This window comes from Taeniopygia guttata, chromosome Z, assembly GCF_048771995.1.
Source record: "Taeniopygia guttata chromosome Z, bTaeGut7.mat, whole genome shotgun sequence".
Classification (NCBI taxonomy): Eukaryota; Metazoa; Chordata; class Aves; order Passeriformes; family Estrildidae; genus Taeniopygia; species Taeniopygia guttata.
In genome coordinates this window covers 15,657,925-15,685,807 of record NC_133063.1, presented here as the reverse complement: position 1 = coordinate 15,685,807, position 27,883 = coordinate 15,657,925, and the positions used below count along the sequence as shown (strand labels likewise).

The window sequence follows — 27,883 nt, the reverse complement described above, 5'->3', positions numbered from 1 at the left end:
TGCTTTTTTTTGTTACTTTGAAGTTTTCGTTGTAAGCCTGTCCATAACAGGGTTGTCTTGGCAGTCTCCCCAGCACAGCATCCAGAGATGACTACCGTGTGGAGGCCCAGAGAAGCTGACTTCCATTGCAGGGCGGATTGTGGTGATGGACTCCCCTTGCCCCTGGCTGCACTACAATCTGAGAAACCCTCATTAGGCCTAAGCCTTGACAAACTCCATTTATATTAAGCTCCTTTTGAATGTATCAGAAACATTCTTTGTTCCCAGGAACTAACAGGTGTCTAACTAGTGCAATTTTTTTTCTTTTTTTTTTAATGAACAGCCTTGGAAAATTATTTTTCTTTGCTGATTTATTTTTCTTTGCTGACTTTTTTTGACTAAGAACCCAAGTGGAATAATATTCTTGTTGACAAACCTTCAAACAAAGTTACAGAGAAAAGACCTGAATGATGGAACATTCCTATGACTAAATCCCACTCTGTTGCAACTGTAAAGTGTCCAAAGGGAGACCTTTTGAGCTCTTGATTCTCAGAATATAAGGGAGCAATGAGTGAGTCTCTAACATTGATAATTGTATGGCAGTGGAGCCAACCAGGAACTGTTGGTAATAGCCAAGGACTGCTGGTATTAAAATGCTGTGAGAAAGACCAAGATATGGCTGGAGAAGGGGGGCCAGGCGGAAATAGGGCAGCACTTTTCAGTGAGAAAGAGCCACAGCACAGTACAGCATAAGCACAAGAATAAGGCCAAGAAGAGAGCGTGGACTATAGAGTAGGATTAAGACCCTCAAAAAGCACCAAAGCCCTCTGCCCCATGTCCAGGAAGGCCTGAAAGAAAAGACTGTACATGGTAATTAATTGACATAGAAAGTGGGAAACCTGTGTTTAGGGCAGAGAAACCTGTCGATAAAAAGGTAACCCCCAAGCCTGGAAAGTGCCCTCAGGACCCTGGACATCTCATAGACCAGACCAGCACAGCTGGATTGATGCTGAACTCAGGATTATTGCCAGGATTGGCACTGCAGCCAGGATTGACATTCCATTAACTGGATCAACACTGGAACCAGGACGGGTGTTCTTTTTTTGTCTCTCTTTTCTTCTTTGTCTTTTTCTTTCTCTCTTTCTTTAATTCATCTCTCCCTCTTTTTCTTCTCTTCCCTTTAACCCTACCCCTTTATCCACAACCCACTGCCTTGTGCTCATGTCAGGGGACTAACATATTGATTTCCAAGCCCAGTGTGTAGTTAGGTAATAAAGTTTTCTGATTGTGGACCCCCTGACTTTTGTTACTCATTTGGATCGCAAATCTTCAGCGCTTCCTTCCCCTTAAGCATGGGTCGTCACACTTCAGCGGCTACGAAGATGGCTTTCATCCCCCTTTCCTCTAACACTGTCACAGCCAGGGTGACCATTTTAGATGGACCCAGAAATTCTTGCTGGCAGCTGCAGCTGGTCAGGGACCGTGCAAGAGGCATCGCTAAGATTCCTCCTTGTGTTCACTGGGGTCTGTATGGAGGAGCTACCCATCCTTAGACACTGCCTGGGCAAAATCTGACACAGACCCGAGCATGCAGGACATGGAGAAGGCACTGCTCAATCAGCAGGGGGAATTGCTGCCACACCTTTCCTCTAGAGTAAAAGCACACTTGGACACTGTCTGCCATCCCTTTTGTGAGACAATCTATTCCCTCTGTGAGCTTCACTCAGTCTCTAAGGGATCACTGAGCCAGGATGATGACACTGGTGGATAATGCTCTAAGGAATGAAAGGAAATCTCTTGATCAGTCACACAAAGTCATACTCATGGTGCACCTCAACTTCTTAGCTGCAAATGGAGACATCACAGGGAAGAGCTGAACAAGCCCAGAAAATTCTGGAAGTACACACTGAAAGTAGCTTTTTGACATGGGTACTGTGGGAGCCAACTAGCCTCCTAGACCTGGAGTTTGTCTGTAGAGATGTTCTTGTGGGTGAAGTGGTGATTGATGCTGTCTTGGGCACAGTAATCAAGAAGTGCTTGAGTAAAAAAAATCTTAGGTGTTATGGAAAAAACTGTCCGCAGAGCTACTCCCAAGGGTTGTAGGAGAGCAAGCTCAGGAACTAATTAAGAAGGGCCCCTGAGCATGTAGTTTGAAGGGCATTGATGTCCACAAATGCTAGTCCTTTTTATTAGAAACACTTCTATAAGAGCACAAGTCTGATGAAAGAGGGCTGAGGGAAGTGGGGTGTGGAGGCTGGTGGGCCAAGAGGGAAAGAATCCACAGCACTCCCCTGGAGGGAAAACCTCTCAAGCCATACCCACTTAGGTTGAGGATAAAGGCTTCTCCCAGCATGCCTTGTTGTGACATGCAGATTTAATGTATCCCATTGGCCCTTCCCTCTCACTCCACCCCTGTGCCCTCATCCCGTTGGCCCTAGTGTTCTGTCCCGCCCCTCAAGATCCCTGTGTAAATCCCTGCTTTCCCAGCCTGAGTGGCTCTTTGTCCCTGGACCATCTCAAGGAAGAAGCTCAATAAAGGCTCACCTTGGAAGTCCCCACAAAGACCCCGTCTCTTCTTCTGCGTCGCCCGGATCATAAAAGAGCTGAAATCACCCGGTGTGAGCACAGACGGCGAGGTGTTTTGTGAGGCTTCTTCAGAAAGGTCATGGCACTCAGAACACTGCCCGCTGCAATAGTGGGGGTGTTTAGCAGAGAGAAAAAGCGCCTCAGAGGGACCTTACCGTTCCCTACAGCTCCCTGAAGGGAGGTTGTAGCCGGGTGGGGATTGATTTCTTCTCCCAGGTGTGGCAGGGCATCTCATTCTGCTCAAGAGCTGATCTGTGGTTTGTTACCTGGACAGGTAATTCAAACAGGAATAACAGTCTTGCAGTGAATTCTTTTGCCACTGTGGGGCTAACAGTGGGCTGGCATCTCCCAGCTGCCAAGAAACATCTTACTGTTAAAGTGAGAGCTGGAAAGACAAGCTGGATTTCTCACTGACAGGCACCTCACTTTATAACTCTAAAAAGCCATACCAAACTTTCACAAAGCAGAAATTTTCTATACATTTCTCTGGAAATGTGTGGTGTTTCTCTTGTGGACAAGGACACTTGTTTTGCAATTACTGCTGAGGAGGTTAAGTGAAAGACATCCAAATAATTATCATCATCATCACTGTGGTGTGTAAGATTTGACTCCTGTTTCTTTGACAAGCTTTCCTATAGATACCTTCATGTTGTACATTGTTTGTTATGGTTTAATCTACGTCTAGTACCTTTTAGTTTTATACTGAGTAGTAAGTAACTCCGAGATCTTTCATCTATTATCTCTTGTTTATTTAATAAATAATTCATTTTATAAATAGATTTGATCTTTAGAACTTGCGGGCCAGAGTGATTTCTTAAACATGAACTGTTGACAAAATCTTTGGCTAACAATGGGCATGTCTGAACATCCCACTTGTCCAGTGACACAAGGAAACAAGCAATAAGAACAAGGAAAATGACCTCACGTTGCATCAGATATAGATGTTTAGATTGGATTTTAGAAAAACTGCTTTCATCAAAAGTACTATCAAGTGTGGAAAGTGGCTGCCTAGGGAAATAGCTGAGTCCCCACTCTTGAAGGGATTGAAAAGGCATGGAATATTTGAGGACTCAATTTCTTAAAGGAGTAGGCAGTGTTAGGTTCGCGGTCCCACTGTGGGATCTTCAGGGACTTTTTCAACCACTCTGATTCTGAGATCTGAGTGTAGCTCAACCCGTGAGGAGTCAAAGCTTAGACTCAATGATCCTCAAGGGCGCCTTCCAACAGGGATATCTATGAGATTGTGAGTGGAAGGCAGATGAAAATAAATCCAAAAGAGAGAACAATGGGAGTTATTTGAAGAAGCTTCCCTCAAAAGCAGCCTTAAGCAGTGCACCAGGGCCTTTCTGAGTTCCTGAGGGAGGAGTTGGCTGAGGGGACAAAGGGTGGGGTTGGCTGGTCTGTGATGCGCTCTGGCACCTGTGACATCACAGGGGACGTGTCACAGAGGGGGAAGCAATAAAAGGCCCCAGCAGGTTAACGCTGGCCCTCTATTGCTTGGGCAAGCGGTGAGTACACACACGGCGGGGAGGCTGGGCTGGGGACAAGGGCTGGGGCAGAAACGCTGCAACCGGGGCTGGCTTCTCCCCCTGCAGGCAGGGACAGCCCCTCATGGGAGAGCCTTGGGCAGGCCACAGGGCTGCTGCTGCTGCTGCAGCTCCAGGGGCACTGGGATAGCCCTTGCTGCCTGCCAGCTGTCTGGGGCCCTGTCCTTCCTGCGCCCAGAACCCTGAGCATCCTGTCCTCCCTGCAGCAAGCAGTAGTTCCCGCCCTCCCTTCCCCACTCAAGGCCTTCTCTCCCTCCTCCTGCAGACCATGGATCCAGTCGTGTTCCTGTTCGCGCTCTTGCAAGGTCTCATCCAGTACCCGCCGCCCGTGGGTGATGGTTTGGATGAGGAAACACATTGGCGCATGGAAGCGCGTGCAAAGTACTTGGAATGGGAGAGGCTTCGGCTGGAGCAGCAGGTGGAGCAGCTCTCCCAGAAGAAGATGCCACACTTGCAGCTCTTAGCTGTTGCTGTGCTCCTGGCCCTGGTCTTGGTGCTGTGGATTATTGGGTGGAAAAGCAGCCTGAGGAGAGAGGAGAATGAAGAAGAAAACCATGGTGCAAATGAAGAGGAAGTTGGCAATGTTGCTGGAAATGAAGATGACAATGATGGAAATGATGTTGCCAATGGGGCTGCACTTGCAGAAAACAACAATGACAATGATGTTGCAAATGTAGTCCAAGAAGAAGAAGACAATGTTGACGATCGTGTTGGACAAGATATAATGGAGCGCATAGAGGGGCCTGTAGAGGACCTGCAGAGAGTCTGTGAGTGGATAACTGACCTGATGGACGATTATACAATGTACTTTGGGCATGTCTTGTTTGAAAGTTTCTACCCAGTCCTGCACCGACCCATCGGGGTGGGCAGTGCCTTTGAAGGGTGGAGTCCCTGGGAGCAGGATCTCGTGTACCGTGTGCTCATACCCATGACTCCTCCCCGAGGCCACAGCTTCCACCTGGAGCTGGACGGTGAGGGGCAGAGGCACGTGAGGAACTTCCGTGTCCGCGTGCAGCTGGAGTGCACCTGCACGAGGCAGCAGCAGGGTGAGAACATGCTGTGCTTCCTGCACAACCCCGAGGAGGAGCTGAGGAGCAATCAGGATCCCAGCCTCCTAGACACCCTGTGCACCGACTCCTACCTGGACGTGCAGAAAACTGCCCGCTGGTTCCAGCAACTGGTGAAAGCAATCATGCCACCTTTGCCTCAGTTACAAAACCGGAATTTAATCCCGCTGCCCTCCACACACTCCTGCCAATTCAAGGCGATCAGTGGCGGAGAAAGCTTCAGGATTGAGATCCTGTTCGGGGTGCGGAGAGGTGGCTCTGACATATTCGTGAGCAGCCAGCCTAGGGAAACACGCACCCCAAGCACTCTATGGCCTGAGACTTATGCTGTGGCAGAGGTGAAGTTCTTCATGCACATTGCCAGGAAGGCCCCCCCCGACAGTTTGCACCTGAGATGTCTGCAGCTTTTCTGCCGCCTTCTGCTGGGCACAGGCTTTTCCAACTACACCCTGAAGACCATCGTCATGCATCTCCTGAACGGTCTCCCCGTGTCACAATGGCGCAGGAAGTATTTCTTGCAGCGCATGCGAGATATCAGTGTGAACCTGCGCTGCTCTCTGGAGGAGAAATGCCTTAACCACTTTATCATAGGCAACAAGAGATTGCCTCAGGAGATTAGCTTGCCCCTGGACATTGCAGCAGCTGAGCCACCCAATCTCTTCCATCAGCTGGCACGGTGTCCAGCTGCCCACTCTCAGGCGATGAGCGAGTACCAGGATATTCGGCGTCAGCTCGCAAGTGTGCTGCTCATTGGCTCATGAAAGAGGTGATCATGCGTACAGCTGTGCTTGTGGGCTTCACAGGCAGTAGCAGAAAACTACCTCACGTCCCCGAGGAAAAGAGAGGGGAAGGAACGTGGGATACAGAAAGAGACGATATAAAGCTTCTGCGCAGCAGCACTCTGCCATCAGCAGCAGCAACAGTGTTGTTATGAACAAAAAAAGCAAATTTAAACTTTTGGGCAATGTTGTTAACAATGTCTGTATAAAAAGGGTTGTTGTTGATACAAGTAACAAGTTATAATTGGATATGTAGTTAACAGGCTGTGGTGCAGGCTTGGATGTTGCGGCTACAAAGTAAGGTGATTAGTTGTATTACGCTGTGGCAGAGGCTGAGTTCTTCAAGTACATTGCCAGGCAGGCCCCCCCTGACAGCTCGCACCTCAAATGCCTTCAGTTCTTCTCCCATCTTGTTCTGGGCTTCAGCTTCTCCACCTACACCATGAAGACCATTGTCATGCACCTGCTCATTGCCATGCCCGTGTCATCGTGGAGCAGGGGACATCTCCGGGAGCGACTGACGGATATCAGGGACAGCCTGCATATATGTTTGTGACAAAAATGCCTCCAGCACTTCATTGTGGGTAACCGGAGGTTTCCTCAGGACATCAATTTACCCCCAGATGTAAGAATGGGTAGGACATACAATCTCTTCCATCACCTGGCGCAGCAGCCGGCTGCCCACACCCAGGCAATGCGGGATTACCGGGTGCTGCACAAGACGTTCAAAAGGATCGCTCTCGGAGAGGATGACTGAAGGAAGGGCAGGAGCCATGGCCAAGTGCACAGAGCAGTGCTTGTGCTGCTCGCAGCTGGCAGCAGACAACCACCTCCTAGCACAAATTTGGTGCTAAGGAGAAGAGGATGCGTGCAAAGGCTCTGGAGAAGGTCCAACAGCCTCTGCTGGCACCTCAGAAAGTGGACTGCCACGGGAGGGTTTATTCTACTTCTTTGTATCATTTCACTTTCCAAAAAAGGCACCCAGCTGTCATTGAGCCCTGCTCTACATGCTGAGCTAAAGTCTCCAAACCCCACCTGCAATATGCAGTTCTTCCCAGCCTTTGAGGAGAGCTAAAATTTCAAGCATGAAAAAAGTGGGAATCTGGGACAGAAAAAGAAAAATAGAAATGGGGCAAAAAAGAATATGAGGAAAAACTGGCACTGGTGACCCGGGATGAGTCAATGGATGGAGCCTCTCCATGTCCCTGGAAGAGACACCTTTATGTCAACATTAGACCACGTGTGTTGGAGCTGACATGAAATTTTATCTATAGCAGAATCAAGGCTTTTGTTTCATAGATAGATCTATTGTGTATGCCTGTTATATACTATAAAGTTTATGAATTATCATATCTACTAGTAAAATACGATAAATCAAAACAATATAGTAACATAAATAATATCAAAATATGAAATATGGAGTTACATCAGGATAAAAAGTGATTTTAAAGAGTTGCATATGTAATTTCGTTTAAATAGTAACAGTAGAACACATATTTATTGCCAGTGTCTGTTGTGACACATATTGTTGCTCATAGTCCCTTTATGTCTGGAAGGTTTTTCATAAAATAGATATATTTATTACATATATAGCATACATATGATATATACTTGCTGTATACATTAAATATGAATATAACTCTGTAATATATATTCTATATCATATGCCTATAATAGATTACATGCGTGATATAAATTTTATACAGATGTAAAGCCATATCCAGTCTTGCTATCTGTTGCAACCCATATTCCCGCTCTAGAGTTAATGCATTTATAAGTAGCAAACTGGAAAACGCTTTGCTCTGGTGTCAATAAAAGGCAATTTGTGCAGAATCTGGAGTGTGCAAGACTTTATTGATGTCAGCCAGGCCTATAGTAGTGGTAAATGTCACGGGCTGTGAATCTGGGCTCATGAGCATGACTCCTTGAACTCAACCAAACTCAGAGTGGTGAATTATCTCTAGCCGAAATTAAGCCAAGCCACCCCCAGCCCCTCTGATCACAGAATCCCAGAATGCCTTGGCTTGGAAGGGTGCTTAGAAATTGTCTTGTCCCAGCCCTGCTGCCAAGGGCAGGGACACCTTCCGCTAGGCCAGGTTGCTCCAAGGCCCATCCAAGCTGGCCTGGAACACAGCCAGGGATGGGGCAGCCACAGCTCCTGTGGGCAGCGTGGGCCAGAGGCTCAGCAGCCTCAGAGAGCAGAAGTCCTTGCACAGCTCCAGCCTAAGGCTGCCCTCTGTCAGTGGGAAGCCACTGGCCCTGGCGCTGTCCCTCCAGGCCCTTGCCAACAGCCCCTGTGCCGGTCTCTCACGGCTCCCGTGCAGGGACCCAAAGGCCGCAGGAGGGTGCCCCTGGAGAAGCCCTTGGAGAGCGCAGGGGCCAGGAATGCCGCCATGAGGGCAGCAAGCAGGGCCTGGCCTGCCTGTCCCTGCGGGAGGGCACAGGGCGGGCGCTGAGGCCCTGCCAGCTGGAGCTGGGAGCTCTGCAGCGCGGCCGGCAGAGAGCCGTGGGCTCCCGCAGCTCTGCAGCCCTCACGGCTGAGGCAGCTGCCCGGGCACAGCCGGCCGGGGACACGCGGCCCGCCCGGGGCCACCCGCAGGGGGACCCTGCTCTGGGGCCAGCCCAGGCCGCAGCAGGGAGCACCCCAAGGGGCAGTGCCCGGGCAGGGAACGGCTCTGCCCGGGGACAGGGCTCCGGGAGCAGGGCAGCAGGGCCGGAGGTGCCGGGCACAGAGAGCGAGGGACACAGTGGTGTAGTAACAGCCTGGCTGCCTTGGGGCCTACACAACAGGCTGACAGGGCACAGACAGGCAGAAACTCCCATCCTCTTTGCATCCTGGGGCCAGACTGTGCCTGGATGCATCCTGAGACCTACCCTGACTCAGGTGCAGCACCTCATACTTGATCTTTTTAAACCACATGAGACTGCTATGGTTCCACTCCTCAAGCACATCACATCTCTTTAGTAGTCATTCCATTCTTCAGGTGTGTCAGCTGCTGCTTGGTGACATCAGCAAACCTGCTGAGGATACCTCTGTGTACAGGATTAATGAAGATATTAATAGACATTGCTCAGAGAACAGAACTTTGAGGTCCATCCTGACTCTTAGCTGTTGATCTCTGGAAGCACCATGCATGCAATTTCTTATCCATCCAACAGTCCAGGCACCAAATCCATCTCTCTCAAATTTAGGGAGAATGTTTTGGGGATCATGTCAAAGGCTTTACGGTAGTCCAGATAAATGACACCTGTAGCCTTCCCCTTGTCCCTTCATGTACTCGATCCATCATTGAAGGCCACTGGGTAGGTCGGGCAAGACTCACCCTCGGCTGTCCCAAATCACCTCCCTGTTCTCCATGTGCCTTAGCATAGCTTCAAGGAGGATGTGTTCCGTGATCTTCCGAGGCACTGACATGAGGCTGATGGGTTGGTCATTTCCAGAGTGTTCCTTTCTACCCTTTTTTAGAATGGGTGTAGTGGGTTCACCTTGGCTGAATGCCAGGTGGTCACTAAGCCACTCCATCACACTCCCTTTCCTAGTGTGACAGGGGAGAGCACATAAAATGGAAAACAAGTAGTCAGTTGAGATAAGGCTGTTAATTGAAGTGAAAAAATTGAGTTTGTGCATGCAGAAGTAAAGGAGAGAAAACATTTATTCTCTACTTCTCATAGACGAGCAATGTTCAGCCACTTCCCGGGAAGCAGCAATTTCTCTATTCTCTTGTCTTCTTGTTCCCTATGAGATACTGGGCCTATTGTACCACACACCTTAACGGAGCAGAGTGATACTTCATAAAGAGAGATCTGTTCTGCTTAGAAACCCAGCCATGAGTGGCCTCTAGCTGGAGCCAGAGGTTTACGTATTCCACTCTGGCCCTGGAGAATCATAACAAGTGAATGGCTGCGGACGCACTTCCCCTCTCCAGAACATCAGTCTTCCCTTGTTAAAGCACCCTGAGCAGGGGAAGAGGGAAACAACCATTTCCAACTGTTTGGCTAGCCCAAATCATACGCACCGATGAATAAAGGATGGGAATTGCTCACAAAGTACTTGCTGACTTTCTCTACTCCCCTCTAGCAGCAGTTTCTTTAGTATGGTGACTTCTTCTTTTGTGAGGGTGATGCAAAAGGGAAGTAAACAAGCAGAGCCAGCAATCAGACTGCAAGTTAGGTCACTGCAAAGAAAAGGGGTTAATCTTTCACTCAGAGCAAGAAAGGGTTAGATAAAAACATGCCTGTGTGGAGTGTGGAATGCTGCAACAGGTCCCAAAGCAGTGGCGGCAAAGGCCTGAGCACAGGAAAGGGTCTGGTGATTAAGTCTGATGAGGAGCAGCTGAGGGAGCTGGAGGGGCTGAGAATGGAGAAGAGGAGGCTCAGGGGGGCTTTCTTGTTCTCTACAACTCCCTGACAGAAGTGTGGAGCCACACCCCAGGTGGGGGTCAGGCTCTGCTCCCAGGAAACAAGGGAGAGGACAAGAGGAAATGGCCTCAACTTCTGTCGGGGGGGGCTTAGATTGGGTATTAAGGACAAATTTCTCCTCTGAAAAGGTTGTTAAGAGTTGTCATGGCTGCCCGTGGAATTAATGATATTGTCATGTCTGAAAACTCTTATGGAATGTGTGGATGTGGCACCTGGGGACATGGTTTCAAAGTCGACTTGTCAATGTCAGGTTTGTGGGTGGACTCTCTACAATCTTAGAGATCTTTTTCAACCTAAACAAGTCCATACTACTGCGATGGGAAGCCACTTTTAACCCAAGGAGTATTTGGTAATGTCATTTCATAAAGTCATTAAAAGGAACTTCACTCTAGTGCTCGAACTTATGCAGCTGCTTTTCTCTTTACTCTCCTCATCTTCACTTCTACCTTCAGCCTCGGAACAGGAGAATTGGCTTTGGTGGGACCAGTGGTAGTGGGAAAGCCTCATGCCAGGGGGTTGTAGGTTGGTTTATTTCTGCCAAGGTTGGAGCTGCATCCAGAAAACGCTGTGATCCCTCCAGTCCTTATTGACACTCTTTGACTGCTCTGAGGTGAGTTGCAGGCTGCAAGAGATGTTGGTCAACCTGAGATGTCTGCAGCTTTTCTGCCACCTTCTGCTGGGCACAGGCTTTTCCACCTACACCCTGAAGACCATCGTCATGCACCTCCTGAACAGTCTCCCCGTGTCACAATGGCGCAGGAGGTATTTCTTGCAGCGCATGCGAGATATCAGTGTGAACCTGCGCTGCTCTCTGGAGGAGAAATGCCTTAACCACTTTATCATAGGCAACAAGAGATTGCCTCAGGAGATTAGCTTGCCCCTGGACATTGCAGCAGCTGAGCCACCCAATCTCTTCCATCAGCTGGCACGGTGTCCAGCTGCCCACTCTCAGGCGATGACTGAGTACCAGGATGTTCGGCGTCAGCTCGCAAGTGTGCTGCTCATTGGCTGCTGAAAGAGGTGATCATGCGTACAGCTGTGCTTGTGGGCTTCACAGGCAGTAGCAGAAAACCACCTCACGTCCCCGAGGAAAAGAGAGGGGAACGTGGGATACAGAAAGAGAAGATATAAAGCTTCTGCGCAGCAGCACTCTGCCATCAGCAGCAGCTACAGTGTTGTTATGAACAAAAAATAAAAATTTAAACTTTTGGGCAATGTTGTTAACAATGTCTGTATAAAAAGGGTTGTTGTTGATACAAGTAACAAGTTATAATTGGATAAGTAGTTAACAGGGTGTGGTGCAGGCTTGGATGTTGTGGCTACAAAGTAAGGTGATTAGTTGTATTAGAGATCAATACTGTTGTATACACCTGAAAGGGGACTGGAACCAGGGAGGAAATGCCAATCTTTGTGGAGGGGGGGCAGAGAAGCTTCTAGAAGTATAACATCGTAGAGCACAGCCACAGCTTGGATTAAGACTGGAGGAGAGACCAGCCAATAAGAAGCAAGAATCTCAAAATGATTGCACCAGCTTATGGGCCAATCAGCAACAGAAAAAGAAACCGATCACAGCACGGATCCTGAGCGCCCCAGTAAGGGAAGAAGAGAGAGACTTTAAAAGGCCTGGGGTGTGTGACACCCAGGTCTTTGCTTGGAGCTGGTATCCTTAGAAATGCCCCTAGGTGTACAATTACTAAATTGTTGAAACAGTCTCCGGACTAGTCGGAGGCTTTGGCTTCCAGTTGTTCTGTCTGTAATAAACAGGCTTACTTGTTTGTAATTAACTGGCCTGCTTTTTTTTGTTACTTTGAAGTTTTCGTTGTAAGCCTGTCCATAACAGGGTTGTCTTGGCAGTCTCCCCAGCACAGCATCCAGAGATGACTACCGTGTGGAGGCCCAGAGAAGCTGACTTCCATTGCAGGGCGGATTGTGGTGATGGACTCCCCTTGCCCCTGGCTGCACTACAATCTGAGAAACCCTCATTAGGCCTAAGCCTTGACAAACTCCATTTATATTAAGCTCCTTTTGAATGTATCAGAAACATTCTTTGTTCCCAGGAACTAACAGGTGTCTAACTAGTGCAATTTTTTTTCTTTTTTTTTTAATGAACAGCCTTGGAAAATTATTTTTCTTTGCTGATTTATTTTTCTTTGCTGACTTTTTTTGACTAAGAACCCAAGTGGAATAATATTCTTGTTGACAAACCTTCAAACAAAGTTACAGAGAAAAGACCTGAATGATGGAACATTCCTATGACTAAATCCCACTCTGTTGCAACTGTAAAGTGTCCAAAGGGAGACCTTTTGAGCTCTTGATTCTCAGAATATAAGGGAGCAATGAGTGAGTCTCTAACATTGATAATTGTATGGCAGTGGAGCCAACCAGGAACTGTTGGTAATAGCCAAGGACTGCTGGTATTAAAATGCTGTGAGAAAGACCAAGATATGGCTGGAGAAGGGGGGCCAGGCGGAAATAGGGCAGCACTTTTCAGTGAGAAAGAGCCACAGCACAGTACAGCATAAGCACAAGAATAAGGCCAAGAAGAGAGCGTGGACTATAGAGTAGGATTAAGACCCTCAAAAAGTACCAAAGCCCTCTGCCCCATGTCCAGGAAGGCCTGAAAGAAAAGACTGTACATGGTAATTAATTGACATAGAAAGTGGGAAACCTGTGTTTAGGGCAGAGAAACCTGTCGATAAAAAGGTAACCCCCAAGCCTGGAAAGTGCCCTCAGGACCCTGGACATCTCATAGACCAGACCAGCACAGCTGGATTGATGCTGAACTCAGGATTATTGCCAGGATTGGCACTGCAGCCAGGATTGACATTCCATTAACTGGATCAACACTGGAACCAGGACGGGTGTTCTTTTTTTGTCTCTCTTTTCTTCTTTGTCTTTTTCTTTCTCTCTTTCTTTAATTCATCTCTCCCTCTTTTTCTTCTCTTCCCTTTAACCCTACCCCTTTATCCACAACCCACTGCCTTGTGCTCATGTCAGGGGACTAACATATTGATTTCCAAGCCCAGTGTGTAGTTAGGTAATAAAGTTTTCTGATTGTGGACCCCCTGACTTTTGTTACTCATTTGGATCGCAAATCTTCAGCGCTTCCTTCCCCTTAAGCATGGGTCGTCACACTTCAGCGGCTACGAAGATGGCTTTCATCCCCCTTTCCTCTAACACTGTCACAGCCAGGGTGACCATTTTAGATGGACCCAGAAATTCTTGCTGGCAGCTGCAGCTGGTCAGGGACCGTGCAAGAGGCATCGCTAAGATTCCTCCTTGTGTTCACTGGGGTCTGTATGGAGGAGCTACCCATCCTTAGACACTGCCTGGGCAAAATCTGACACAGACCCGAGCATGCAGGACATGGAGAAGGCACTGCTCAATCAGCAGGGGGAATTGCTGCCACACCTTTCCTCTAGAGTAAAAGCACACTTGGACACTGTCTGCCATCCCTTTTGTGAGACAATCTATTCCCTCTGTGAGCTTCACTCAGTCTCTAAGGGATCACTGAGCCAGGATGATCACACTGGTGGATAATGCTCTAAGGAATGAAAGGAAATCTCTTGATCAGTCACACAAAGTCATACTCATGGTGCACCTCAACTTCTTAACTGCAAATGGAGACATCACAGGGAAGAGCTGAACAAGCCCAGAAAATTCTGGAAGTACACACTGAAAGTAGCTTTTTGACATGGGTACTGTGGGAGCCAACTAGGAAAAGTGCCCTCCTAGACCTGGAGTTTGTCTGTAGAGATGTTCTTGTGGGTGAAGTGGTGATTGATGCTGTCTTGGGCACAGTAATCAAGAAGTGCTTGAGTAAAAAAAATCTTAGGTGTTATGGAAAAAACTGTCCGCAGAGCTACTCCCAAGGGTTGTAGGAGAGCAAGCTCAGGAACTAATTAAGAAGGGCCCCTGAGCATGTAGTTTGAAGGGCATTGATGTCCACAAATGCTTGTCCTTTTTATTAGAAACACTTCTATAAGAGCACAAGTCTGATGAAAGAGGGCTGAGGGAAGTGGGGTGTGGAGGCTGGTGGGCCAAGAGGGAAAGAATCCACAGCACTCCCCTGGAGGGAAAACCTCTCAAGCCATACCCACTTAGGTTGAGGATAAAGGCTTCTCCCAGCATGCCTTGTTGTGACATGCAGATTTAATGTATCCCGTTGGCCCTTCCCTCTCACTCCACCCCTGTGCCCTCATCCCGTTGGCCCTAGTGTTCTGTCCCGCCCCTCAAGATCCCTGTGTAAATCCCTGCTTTCCCAGCCTGAGTGGCTCTTTGTCCCTGGACCATCTCAAGGAAGAAGCTCAATAAAGGCTCACCTTGGAAGTCCCCACAAAGACCCCGTCTCTTCTTCTGCGTCGCCCGGATCATAAAAGAGCTGAAATCACCCGGTGTGAGCACAGACGGCGAGGTGTTTTGTGAGGCTTCTTCAGAAAGGTCATGGCACTCAGAACACTGCCCGCTGCAATAGTGGGGGTGTTTAGCAGAGAGAAAAAGCGCCTCAGAGGGACCTTACAGTTCCCTACAGCTCCCTGAAGGGAGGTTGTAGCCGGGTGGGGATTGATTTCTTCTCCCAGGTGTGGCAGGGCATCTCATTCTGCTCAAGAGCTGATCTGTGGTTTGTTACCTGGACAGGTAATTCAAACAGGAATAACAGTCTTGCAGTGAATTCTTTTGCCACTGTGGGGCTAACAGCGGGCTGGCATCTCCCAGCTGCCAAGAAACATCTTACTGTTAAAGTGAGAGCTGGAAAGACAAGCTGGATTTCTCACTGACAGGCACCTCACTTTATAACTCTAAAAAGCCATACCAAACTTTCACAAAGCAGAAATTTTCTATACATTTCTCTGGAAATGTGTGGTGTTTCTCTTGTGGACAAGGACACTTGTTTTGCAATTACTGCTGAGGAGGTTAAGTGAAAGACATCCAAATAATTATCATCATCATCACTGTGGTGTGTAAGATTTGACTCCTGTTTCTTTGACAAGCTTTCCTATAGATACCTTCATGTTGTACATTGTTTGTTATGGTTTAATCTACGTCTAGTACCTTTTAGTTTTATACTGAGTAGTAAGTAACTCCGAGATCTTTCATCTATTATCTCTTGTTTATTTAATAAATAATTCATTTTATAAATAGATTTGATCTTTAGAACTTGCGGGCCAGAGTGATTTCTTAAACATGAACTGTTGACAAAATCTTTGGCTAACAATGGGCATGTCTGAACATCCCACTTGTCCAGTGACACAAGGAAACAAGCAATAAGAACAAGGAAAATGACCTCACGTTGCATCAGATATAGATGTTTAGATTGGATTTTAGAAAAACTGCTTTCATCAAAAGTACTATCAAGTGTGGAAAGTGGCTGCCTAGGGAAATAGCTGAGTCCCCACTCTTGAAGGGATTGAAAAGGCATGGAATATTTGAGGACTCAATTTCTTAAAGGAGTAGGCAGTGTTAGGTTCGCGGTCCCACTGTGGGATCTTCAGGGACTTTTTCAACCACTCTGATTCTGAGATCTGAGTGTAGCTCAACCCGTGAGGAGTCAAAGCTTAGACTCAATGATCCTCAAGGGCGCCTTCCAACAGGGATATCTATGAGATTGTGAGTGGAAGGCAGATGAAAATAAATCCAAAAGAGAGAACAATGGGAGTTATTTGAAGAAGCTTCCCTCAAAAGCAGCCTTAAGCAGTGCACCAGGGCCTTTCTGAGTTCCTGAGGGAGGAGTTGGCTGAGGGGACAAAGGGTGGGGTTGGCTGGTCTGTGATGCGCTCTGGCACCTGTGACATCACAGGGGACGTGTCACAGAGGGGGAAGCAATAAAAGGCCCCAGCAGGTTAACGCTGGCCCTCTATTGCTTGGGCAAGCGGTGAGTACACACACGGCGGGGAGGCTGGGCTGGGGACAAGGGCTGGGGCAGAAACGCTGCAACCGGGGCTGGCTTCTCCCCCTGCAGGCAGGGACAGCCCCTCATGGGAGAGCCTTGGGCAGGCCACAGGGCTGCTGCTGCTGCTGCTGCAGCTCCAGGGGCACTGGGATAGCCCTTGCTGCCTGCCAGCTGTCTGGGGCCCTGTCCTTCCTGCGCCCAGAACCCTGAGCATCCTGTCCTCCCTGCAGCAAGCAGTAGTTCCCGCCCTCCCTTCCCCACTCAAGGCCTTCTCTCCCTCCTCCTGCAGACCATGGATCCAGTCGTGTTCCTGTTCGCGCTCTTGCAAGGTCTCATCCAGTACCCGCCTCCCGTGGGTGATGGTTTGGATGAGGAAGCACATTGGCACATGGAAGCGCGTGCAAAGTACTTGGAATGGGAGAGGCTTCGGCTGGAGCAGCAGGTGGAGCAGCTCTCCCAGAAGAAGATGCCACACTTGCAGCTCTTAGCTGTTGCTGTGCTCCTGGCCCTGGTCTTGGTGCTGTGGATTATTGGGTGGAAAAGCAGCCTGAGGAGAGAGGAGAATGAAGAAGAAAACCATGGTGCAAATGAAGAGGAAGTTGGCAATGTTGCTGGAAATGAAGATGACAATGATGGAAATGATGTTGCCAATGGGGCTGCACTTGCAGAAAACAACAATGACAATGATGTTGCAAATGTAGTCCAAGAAGAAGAAGACAATGTTGACGATCGTGTTGGACAAGATATAATGGAGCGCATAGAGGGGCCTGTAGAGGACCTGCAGAGAGTCTGTGAGTGGATAACTGACCTGATGGACGATTATACAATTTACTTTGGGCATGTCTTGTTTGACAGTTTCTACCCAGTCCTGCACCGACCCATCGGGGTGGGCAGTGCCTTTGAAGGGTGGAGTCCCTGGGAGCAGGATGTCGTGTACCGTGTGCTCATACCCATGACTCCTCCCCGAGGCCACAGCTTCCACCTGGAGCTGGACGGTGAGGGGCAGAGGCACGTGAGGAACTTCCGTGTCCGCGTGCAGCTGGAGTGCACCTGCACGAGGCAGCAGCAGGGTGAGAACATGCTGTGCTTCCTGCACAACCCCGAGGAGGAGCTGAGGAGCAATCAGGATCCCAGCCTCCTAGACACCCTGTGCACCGACTCCTACCTGGACGTGCAGAAAACTGCCCGCTGGTTCCAGCAACTGGTGAAAGCAATCATGCCACCTTTGCCTCAGTTACAAAACCGGAATTTAATCCCGCTGCCCTCCACACACTCCTGCCAATTCAAGGCGATCAGTGGCGGAGAAAGCTTCAGGATTGAGATCCTGTTCGGGGTGCGGAGAGGTGGCTCTGACATATTCGTGAGCAGCCAGCCTAGGGAAACACGCACCCCAAGCACTCTATGGCCTGAGACTTATGCTGTGGCAGAGGTGAAGTTCTTCATGCACATTGCCAGGAAGGCCCCCCCCGACAGTTTGCACCTGAGATGTCTGCAGCTTTTCTGCCGCCTTCTGCTGGGCACAGGCTTTTCCAACTACACCCTGAAGACCATCGTCATGCATCTCCTGAACGGTCTCCCCGTGTCACAATGGCGCAGGAAGTATTTCTTGCAGCGCATGCGAGATATCAGTGTGAACCTGCGCTGCTCTCTGGAGGAGAAATGCCTTAACCACTTTATCATAGGCAACAAGAGATTGCCTCAGGAGATTAGCTTGCCCCTGGACATTGCAGCAGCTGAGCCACCCAATCTCTTCCATCAGCTGGCACGGTGTCCAGCTGCCCACTCTCAGGCAATGAGCGAGTACCAGGATATTCGGCGTCAGCTCGCAAGTGTGCTGCTCATTGGCTCATGAAAGAGGTGATCATGCGTATGTGCTTGTGGGCTTCACAGGCAGTAGCAGAAAACTACCTCACGTCCCCGAGGAAAAGAGAGGGGAAGGAACGTGGGATACAGAAAGAGACGATATAAAGCTTCTGCGCAGCAGCACTCTGCCATCAGCAGCAGCAACAGTGTTGTTATGAACAAAAAAAGCAAATTTAAACTTTTGGGCAATGTTGTTAACAATGTCTGTATAAAAAGGGTTGTTGTTGATACAAGTAACAAGTTATAATTGGATATGTAGTTAACAGGCTGTGGTGCAGGCTTGGATGTTGCGGCTACAAAGTAAGGTGATTAGTTGTATTACGCTGTGGCAGAGGCTGAGTTCTTCAAGTACATTGCCAGGCAGGCCCCCCCTGACAGCTCGCACCTCAAATGCCTTCAGTTCTTCTCCCATCTTGTTCTGGGCTTCAGCTTCTCCACCTACACCATGAAGACCATTGTCATGCACCTGCTCATTGCCATGCCCGTGTCATCGTGGAGCAGGGGACATCTCCGGGAGCGACTGACGGATATCAGGGACAGCCTGCATATATGTTTGTGACAAAAATGCCTCCAGCACTTCATTGTGGGTAACCGGAGGTTTCCTCAGGACATCAATTTACCCCCAGATGTAAGAATGGGTAGGACATACAATCTCTTCCATCACCTGGCGCAGCAGCCGGCTGCCCACACCCAGGCAATGCGGGATTACCGGGTGCTGCACAAGACGTTCAAAAGGATCGCTCTCGGAGAGGATGACTGAAGGAAGGGCAGGAGCCATGGCCAAGTGCACAGAGCAGTGCTTGTGCTGCTCGCAGCTGGCAGCAGACAACCACCTCCTAGCACAAATTTGGTGCTAAGGAGAAGAGGATGCGTGCAAAGGCTCTGGAGAAGGTCCAACAGCCTCTGCTGGCACCTCAGAAAGTGGACTGCCACGGGAGGGTTTATTCTACTTCTTTGTATCATTTCACTTTCCAAAAAAGGCACCCAGCTGTCATTGAGCCCTGCTCTACATGCTGAGCTAAAGTCTCCAAACCCCACCTGCAATATGCAGTTCTTCCCAGCCTTTGAGGAGAGCTAAAATTTCAAGCATGAAAAAAAGTGGGAATCTGGGACAGAAAAAGAAAAATAGAAATGGGGCAAAAAAGAATATGAGGAAAAACTGGCACTGGTGACCCGGGATGAGTCAATGGATGGAGCCTCTCCATGTCCCTGGAAGAGACACCTTTATGTCAACATTAGACCACGTGTGTTGGAGCTGACATGAAATTTTATCTATAGCAGAATCAAGGCTTTTGTTTCATAGATAGATCTATTGTGTATGCCTGTTATATACTATAAAGTTTATGAATTATCATATCTACTAGTAAAATACGATAAATCAAAACAATATAGTAACATAAATAATATCAAAATATGAAATATGGAGTTACATCAGGATAAAAAGTGATTTTAAAGAGTTGCATATGTAATTTCGTTTAAATAGTAACAGTAGAAGACATATTTATTGTCAGTGTCTGTTGTGACACATATTGTTGCTCATAGTCCCTTTATGTCTGGAAGGTTTTTCATAAAATAGATATATTTATTACATATATAGCATACATATGATATATACTTGCTGTATACATTAAATATGAATATAACTCTGTAATATATATTCTATATCATATGCCTATAATAGATTACATGCGTGATATAAATTTTATACAGATGTAAAGCCATATCCAGTCTTGCTATCTGTTGCAACCCATATTCCCGCTCTAGAGTTAATGCATTTATAAGTAGCAAACTGGAAAACGCTTTGCTCTGGTGTCAATAAAAGGCAATTTGTGCAGAATCTGGAGTGTGCAAGACTTTATTGATGTCAGCCAGGCCTATAGTAGTGGTAAATGTCACGGGCTGTGAATCTGGGCTCATGAGCATGACTCCTTGAACTCAACCAAACTCAGAGTGGTGAATTATCTCTAGCCGAAATTAAGCCAAGCCACCCCCAGCCCCTCTGATCACAGAATCCCAGAATGCCTTGGCTTGGAAGGGTGCTTAGAAATTGTCTTGTCCCAGCCCTGCTGCCAAGGGCAGGGACACCTTCCGCTAGGCCAGGTTGCTCCAAGGCCCATCCAAGCTGGCCTGGAACACAGCCAGGGATGGGGCAGCCACAGCTCCTGTGGGCAGCGTGGGCCAGAGGCTCAGCAGCCTCAGAGAGCAGAAGTCCTTGCACAGCTCCAGCCTAAGGCTGCCCTCTGTCAGTGGGAAGCCACTGGCCCTGGCGCTGTCCCTCCAGGCCCTTGCCAACAGCCCCTGTGCCGGTCTCTCACGGCTCCCGTGCAGGGACCCAAAGGCCGCAGGAGGGTGCCCCTGGAGAAGCCCTTGGAGAGCGCAGGGGCCAGGAATGCCGCCGTGAGGGCAGCAAGCAGGGCCTGGCCTGCCTGTCCCTGCGGGAGGGCACAGGGCGGGCGCTGAGGCCCTGCCAGCTGGAGCTGGGAGCTCTGCAGCGCGGCCGGCAGAGAGCCGTGGGCTCCCGCAGCTCTGCAGCCCTCACGGCTGAGGCAGCTGCCCGGGCACAGCCGGCCGGGGCCACGCGGCCCGCCCGGGGCCACCCGCAGGGGGACCCTGCTCTGGGGCCAGCCCAGGCCGCAGCAGGGAGCACCCCAAGGGGCAGTGCCCGGGCAGGGAACGGCTCTGCCCGGGGACAGGGCTCCGGGAGCAGGGCAGCAGGGCCGGAGGTGCCGGGCACAGAGAGCGAGGGACACAGTGGTGTAGTAACAGCCTGGCTGCCTTGGGGCCTACACAACAGGCTGACAGGGCACAGACAGGCAGAAACTCCCATCCTCTTTGCATCCTGGGGCCAGACTGTGCCTGGATGCATCCTGAGACCTACCCTGACTCAGGTGCAGCACCTCATACTTGATCTTTTTAAACCACATGAGACTGCTATGGTTCCACTCCTCAAGCACATCACATCTCTTTAGTAGTCATTCCATTCTTCAGGTGTGTCAGCTGCTGCTTGGTGACATCAGCAAACCTGCTGAGGATACCTCTGTGTACAGGATTAATGAAGATATTAATAGACATTGCTCAGAGAACAGAACTTTGAGGTCCATCCTGACTCTTAGCTGTTGATCTCTGGAAGCACCATGCATGCAATTTCTTATCCATCCAACAGTCCAGGCACCAAATCCATCTCTCTCAAATTTAGGGAGAATGTTTTGGGGATCATGTCAAAGGCTTTACGGTAGTCCAGATAAATGACACCTGTAGCCTTCCCCTTGTCCCTTCATGTACTCGATCCATCATTGAAGGCCACTGGGTAGGTCGGGCAAGACTCACCCTCGGCTGTCCCAAATCACCTCCCTGTTCTCCATGTGCCTTAGCATAGCTTCAAGGAGGATGTGTTCCGTGATCTTCCGAGGCACTGACATGAGGCTGATGGGTTGGTCATTTCCAGAGTATTCCTTTCTACCCTTTTTTAGAATGGGTGTAGTGGGTTCACCTTGGCTGAATGCCAGGTGGTCACTAAGCCACTCCATCACACTCCCTTTCCTAGTGTGACAGGGGAGAGAACATAAAATGGAAAACAAGTAGTCAGTTGAGATAAGGCTGTTAATTGAAGTGAAAAAATTGAGTTTGTGCATGCAGAAGTAAAGGAGAAAAAACATTTATTCTCTACTTCTCATAGACGAGCAATGTTCAGCCACTTCCCGGGAGGCAGCAATTTCTCTATTCTCTTGTCTTCTTGTTCCCTATGAGATACTGGGCCTATTGTACCACACACCTTAACGGAGCAGAGTGATACTTCATAAAGAGAGATCTGTTCTGCTTAGAAACCCAGCCATGAGTGGCCTCTAGCTGGAGCCAGAGGTTTATGTATTCCACTCTGGCCCTGGAGAATCATAACAAGTGAATGGCTGCGGACGCACTTCCCCTCTCCAGAACATCAGTCTTCCCTTGTTAAAGCACCCTGAGCAGGGGAAGAGGGAAACAACCATTTCCAACTGTTTGGCTAGCCCAAATCATACGCACTGATGAATAAAGGATGGGAATTGCTCACAAAGTACTTGCTGACTTTCTCTACTCCCCTCTAGCAGCAGTTTCTTTAGTATGGTGACTTCTTCTTTTGTGAGGGTGATGCAAAAGGGAAGTAAACAAGCAGAGCCAGCAATCAGACTGCAAGTTAGGTCACTGCAAAGAAAAGGGGTTAATCTTTCACTCAGAGCAAGAAAGGGTTAGATAAAAACATGCCTGTGTGGAGTGTGGAATGCTGCAACAGGTCCCAAAGCAGTGGCGGCAAAGGCCTGAGCACAGGAAAGGGTCTGGTGATTAAGTCTGATGAGGAGCAGCTGAGGGAGCTGGAGGGGCTGAGAATGGAGAAGAGGAGGCTCAGGGGGGCTTTCTTGTTCTCTACAACTCCCTGACAGAAGTGTGGAGCCACACCCCAGGTGGGGGTCAGGCTCTGCTCCCAGGAAACAAGGGAGAGGACAAGAGGAAATGGCCTCAACTTCTGTCAGGGGGGGGCTTAGATTGGGTATTAAGGACAAATTTCTCCTCTGAAAAGGTTGTTAAGAGTTGTCATGGCTGCCCGTGGAATTAATGATATTGTCATGTCTGGAGACTCTTATGGAATGTGTGGATGTGGCACCTGGGGACATGGTTTCAAAGTCGACTTGTCAATGTCAGGTTTGTGGGTGGACTCTCTACAATCTTAGAGATCTTTTTCAACCTAAACAAGTCCATACTACTGCGATGGGAAGCCACTTTTAACCCAAGGAGTATTTGGTAATGTCATTTCATAAAGTCATTAAAAGGAACTTCACTCTAGTGCTCGAACTTATGCAGCTGCTTTTCTCTTTACTCTCCTCATCTTCACTTCTACCTTCAGCCTCGGAACAGGAGAATTGGCTTTGGTGGGACCAGTGGTAGTGGGAAAGCCTCATGCCAGGGGGTTGTAGGTTGGTTTATTTCTGCCAAGGTTGGAGCTGCATCCAGAAAACGCTGTGATCCCTCCAGTCCTTATTGACACTCTTTGACTGCTCTGAGGTGAGTTGCAGGCTGCAAGAGATGTTGGTCAACCTGAGATGTCTGCAGCTTTTCTGCCGCCTTCTGCTGGGCACAGGCTTTTCCACCTACACCCTGAAGACCATCGTCATGCACCTCCTGAACAGTCTCCCCGTGTCACAATGGCGCAGGAGGTATTTCTTGCAGCGCATGCGAGATATCAGTGTGAACCTGCGCTGCTCTCTGGAGGAGAAATGCCTTAACCACTTTATCATAGGCAACAAGAGATTGCCTCAGGAGATTAGCTTGCCCCTGGACATTGCAGCAGCTGAGCCACCCAATCTCTTCCATCAGCTGGCACGGTGTCCAGCTGCCCACTCTCAGGTGATGAGCGAGTACCAGGATGTTCGGCGTCAGCTCGCAAGTGTGCTGCTCATTGGCTGCTGAAAGAGGTGATCATGCGTACAGCTGTGCTTGTGGGCTTCACAGGCAGTAGCAGAAAACCACCTCACGTCCCCGAGGAAAAGAGAGGGGAATGTGGGATACAGAAAGAGACGATATAAAGCTTCTGCGCAGCAGCACTCTGCCATCAGCAGCAGCTACAGTGTTGTTATGAACAAAAAATAAAAATTTAAACTTTTGGGCAATGTTGTTAACAATGTCTGTATAAAAAGGGTTGTTGTTGATACAAGTAACAAGTTATAATTGGATAAGTAGTTAACAGGGTGTGGTGCAGGCTTGGATGTTGTGGCTACAAAGTAAGGTGATTAGTTGTATTAGAGATCAATACTGTTGTATACACCTGAAAGGGGACTGGAACCAGGGAGGAAATGCCAATCTTTGTGGAGGGGGGGCAGAGAAGCTTCTAGAAGTATACCATCGTAGAGCACAGCCACAGCTTGGATTAAGACTGGAGGAGAGACCAGCCAATAAGAAGCAAGAATCTCAAAATGATTGCACCAGCTTATGGGCCAATCAGCAACAGAAAAAGAAACCGATCACAGCACGGATCCTGAGCGCCCCAGTAAGGGAAGAAGAGAGAGACTTTAAAAGGCCTGGGGTGTGTGACACCCAGGTCTTTGCTTGGAGCTGGTATCCTTAGAAATGCCCCTAGGTGTACAATTACTAAATTGTTGAAACAGTCTCCGGACTAGTCGGAGGCTTTGGCTTCCAGTTGTTCTGTCTGTAATAAACAGGCTTACTTGTTTGTAATTAACTGGCCTGCTTTTTTTTGTTACTTTGAAGTTTTCGTTGTAAGCCTGTCCATAACAGGGTTGTCTTGGCAGTCTCCCCAGCACAGCATCCAGAGATGACTACCGTGTGGAGGCCCAGAGAAGCTGACTTCCATTGCAGGGCGGATTGTGGTGATGGACTCCCCTTGCCCCTGGCTGCACTACAATCTGAGAAACCCTCATTAGGCCTAAGCCTTGACAAACTCCATTTATATTAAGCTCCTTTTGAATGTATCAGAAACATTCTTTGTTCCCAGGAACTAACAGGTGTCTAACTAGTGCAATTTTTTTTCTTTTTTTTTTAATGAACAGCCTTGGAAAATTATTTTTCTTTGCTGATTTATTTTTCTTTGCTGACTTTTTTTGACTAAGAACCCAAGTGGAATAATATTCTTGTTGACAAACCTTCAAACAAAGTTACAGAGAAAAGACCTGAATGATGGAACATTCCTATGACTAAATCCCACTCTGTTGCAACTGTAAAGTGTCCAAAGGGAGACCTTTTGAGCTCTTGATTCTCAGAATATAAGGGAGCAATGAGTGAGTCTCTAACATTGATAATTGTATGGCAGTGGAGCCAACCAGGAACTGTTGGTAATAGCCAAGGACTGCTGGTATTAAAATGCTGTGAGAAAGACCAAGATATGGCTGGAGAAGGGGGGCCAGGCGGAAATAGGGCAGCACTTTTCAGTGAGAAAGAGCCACAGCACAGTACAGCATAAGCACAAGAATAAGGCCAAGAAGAGAGCGTGGACTATAGAGTAGGATTAAGACCCTCAAAAAGCACCAAAGCCCTCTGCCCCATGTCCAGGAAGGCCTGAAAGAAAAGACTGTACATGGTAATTAATTGACATAGAAAGTGGGAAACCTGTGTTTAGGGCAGAGAAACCTGTCGATAAAAAGGTAACCCCCAAGCCTGGAAAGTGCCCTCAGGACCCTGGACATCTCATAGACCAGACCAGCACAGCTGGATTGATGCTGAACTCAGGATTATTGCCAGGATTGGCACTGCAGCCAGGATTGACATTCCATTAACTGGATCAACACTGGAACCAGGACGGGTGTTCTTTTTTTGTCTCTCTTTTCTTCTTTGTCTTTTTCTTTCTCTCTTTCTTTAATTCATCTCTCCCTCTTTTTCTTCTCTTCCCTTTAACCCTACCCCTTTATCCACAACCCACTGCCTTGTGCTCATGTCAGGGGACTAACATATTGATTTCCAAGCCCAGTGTGTAGTTAGGTAATAAAGTTTTCTGATTGTGGACCCCCTGACTTTTGTTACTCATTTGGATCGCAAATCTTCAGCGCTTCCTTCCCCTTAAGCATGGGTCGTCACACTTCAGCGGCTACGAAGATGGCTTTCATCCCCCTTTCCTCTAACACTGTCACAGCCAGGGTGACCATTTTAGATGGACCCAGAAATTCTTGCTGGCAGCTGCAGCTGGTCAGGGACCGTGCAAGAGGCATCGCTAAGATTCCTCCTTGTGTTCACTGGGGTCTGTATGGAGGAGCTACCCATCCTTAGACACTGCCTGGGCAAAATCTGACACAGACCCGAGCATGCAGGACATGGAGAAGGCACTGCTCAATCAGCAGGGGGAATTGCTGCCACACCTTTCCTCTAGAGTAAAAGCACACTTGGACACTGTCTGCCATCCCTTTTGTGAGACAATCTATTCCCTCTGTGAGCTTCACTCAGTCTCTAAGGGATCACTGAGCCAGGATGATGACACTGGTGGATAATGCTCTAAGGAATGAAAGGAAATCTCTTGATCAGTCACACAAAGTCATACTCATGGTGCACCTCAACTTCTTAGCTGCAAATGGAGACATCACAGGGAAGAGCTGAACAAGCCCAGAAAATTCTGGAAGTACACACTGAAAGTAGCTTTTTGACATGAGTACTGTGGGAGCCAACTAGGAAAAGTGCCCTCCTAGACCTGGAGTTTGTCTGTAGAGATGTTCTTGTGGGTGAAGTGGTGATTGATGCTGTCTTGGGCACAGTAATCAAGAAGTGCTTGAGTAAAAAAATCTTAGGTGTTATGGAAAAAACTGTCCGCAGAGCTACTCCCAAGGGTTGTAGGAGAGCAAGCTCAGGAACTAATTAAGAAGGGCCCCTGAGCATGTAGTTTGAAGGGCATTGATGTCCACAAATGCTTGTCCTTTTTATTAGAAACACTTCTATAAGAGCACAAGTCTGATGAAAGAGGGCTGAGGGAAGTGGGGTGTGGAGGCTGGTGGGCCAAGAGGGAAAGAATCCACAGCACTCCCCTGGAGGGAAAACCTCTCAAGCCATACCCACTTAGGTTGAGGATAAAGGCTTCTCCCAGCATGCCTTGTTGTGACATGCAGATTTAATGTATCCCGTTGGCCCTTCCCCCTCACTCCACCCCTGTGCCCTCATCCCGTTGGCCCTAGTGTTCTGTCCCGCCCCTCAAGATCCCTGTGTAAATCCCTGCTTTCCCAGCCTGAGTGGCTCTTTGTCCCTGGACCATCTCAAGGAAGAAGCTCAATAAAGGCTCACCTTGGAAGTCCCCACAAAGACCCCGTCTCTTCTTCTGCGTCGCCCGGATCATAAAAGAGCTGAAATCACCCGGTGTGAGCACAGACGGCGAGGTGTTTTGTGAGGCTTCTTCAGAAAGGTCATGGCACTCAGAACACTGCCCGCTGCAATAGTGGGGGTGTTTAGCAGAGAGAAAAAGCGCCTCAGAGGGACCTTACAGTTCCCTACAGCTCCCTGAAGGGAGGTTGTAGCCGGGTGGGGATTGATTTCTTCTCCCAGGTGTGGCAGGGCATCTCATTCTGCTCAAGAGCTGATCTGTGGTTTGTTACCTGGACAGGTAATTCAAACAGGAATAACAGTCTTGCAGTGAATTCTTTTGCCACTGTGGGGCTAACAGTGGGCTGGCATCTCCCAGCTGCCAAGAAACATCTTACTGTTAAAGTGAGAGCTGGAAAGACAAGCTGGATTTCTCACTGACAGGCACCTCACTTTATAACTCTCAAAAGCCATACCAAACTTTCACAAAGCAGAAATTTTCTATACATTTCTCTGGAAATGTGTGGTGTTTCTCTTGTGGACAAGGACACTTGTTTTGCAATTACTGCTGAGGAGGTTAAGTGAAAGACATCCAAATAATTATCATCATCATCACTGTGGTGTGTAAGATTTGACTCCTGTTTCTTTGACAAGCTTTCCTATAGATACCTTCATGTTGTACATTGTTTGTTATGGTTTAATCTACGTCTAGTACCTTTTAGTTTTATACTGAGTAGTAAGTAACTCCGAGATCTTTCATCTATTATCTCTTGTTTATTTAATAAATAATTCATTTTATAAATAGATTTGATCTTTAGAACTTGCGGGCCAGAGTGATTTCTTAAACATGAACTGTTGACAAAATCTTTGGCTAACAATGGGCATGTCTGAACATCCCACTTGTCCAGTGACACAAGGAAACAAGCAATAAGAACAAGGAAAATGACCTCACGTTGCATCAGATATAGATGTTTAGATTGGATTTTAGAAAAA

General features: G+C 48.4%; 2 protein-coding genes across 2 annotated transcripts; both read left to right on the top strand.

The window, feature by feature from the left end:
* The first annotated feature begins 4,380 nt into the window (after positions 1 to 4,380).
* Positions 4,381 to 7,271, top strand: LOC140680241 (inositol 1,4,5-trisphosphate receptor-interacting protein-like 1). Its single transcript, XM_072922802.1, has one exon. The coding sequence runs from the start codon at positions 4,381 to 4,383 to the stop codon at positions 5,938 to 5,940; it is 1,560 nt and encodes a 519-aa protein (XP_072778903.1). The 3' UTR covers positions 5,941 to 7,271.
* Positions 7,272 to 16,559: 9,288 nt separating this feature from the next.
* Positions 16,560 to 18,119, top strand: LOC140681977 (inositol 1,4,5-trisphosphate receptor-interacting protein-like 1). Its single transcript, XM_072922801.1, has one exon. The coding sequence runs from the start codon at positions 16,560 to 16,562 to the stop codon at positions 18,117 to 18,119; it is 1,560 nt and encodes a 519-aa protein (XP_072778902.1).
* Positions 18,120 to 27,883: the final 9,764 nt, after the last annotated feature.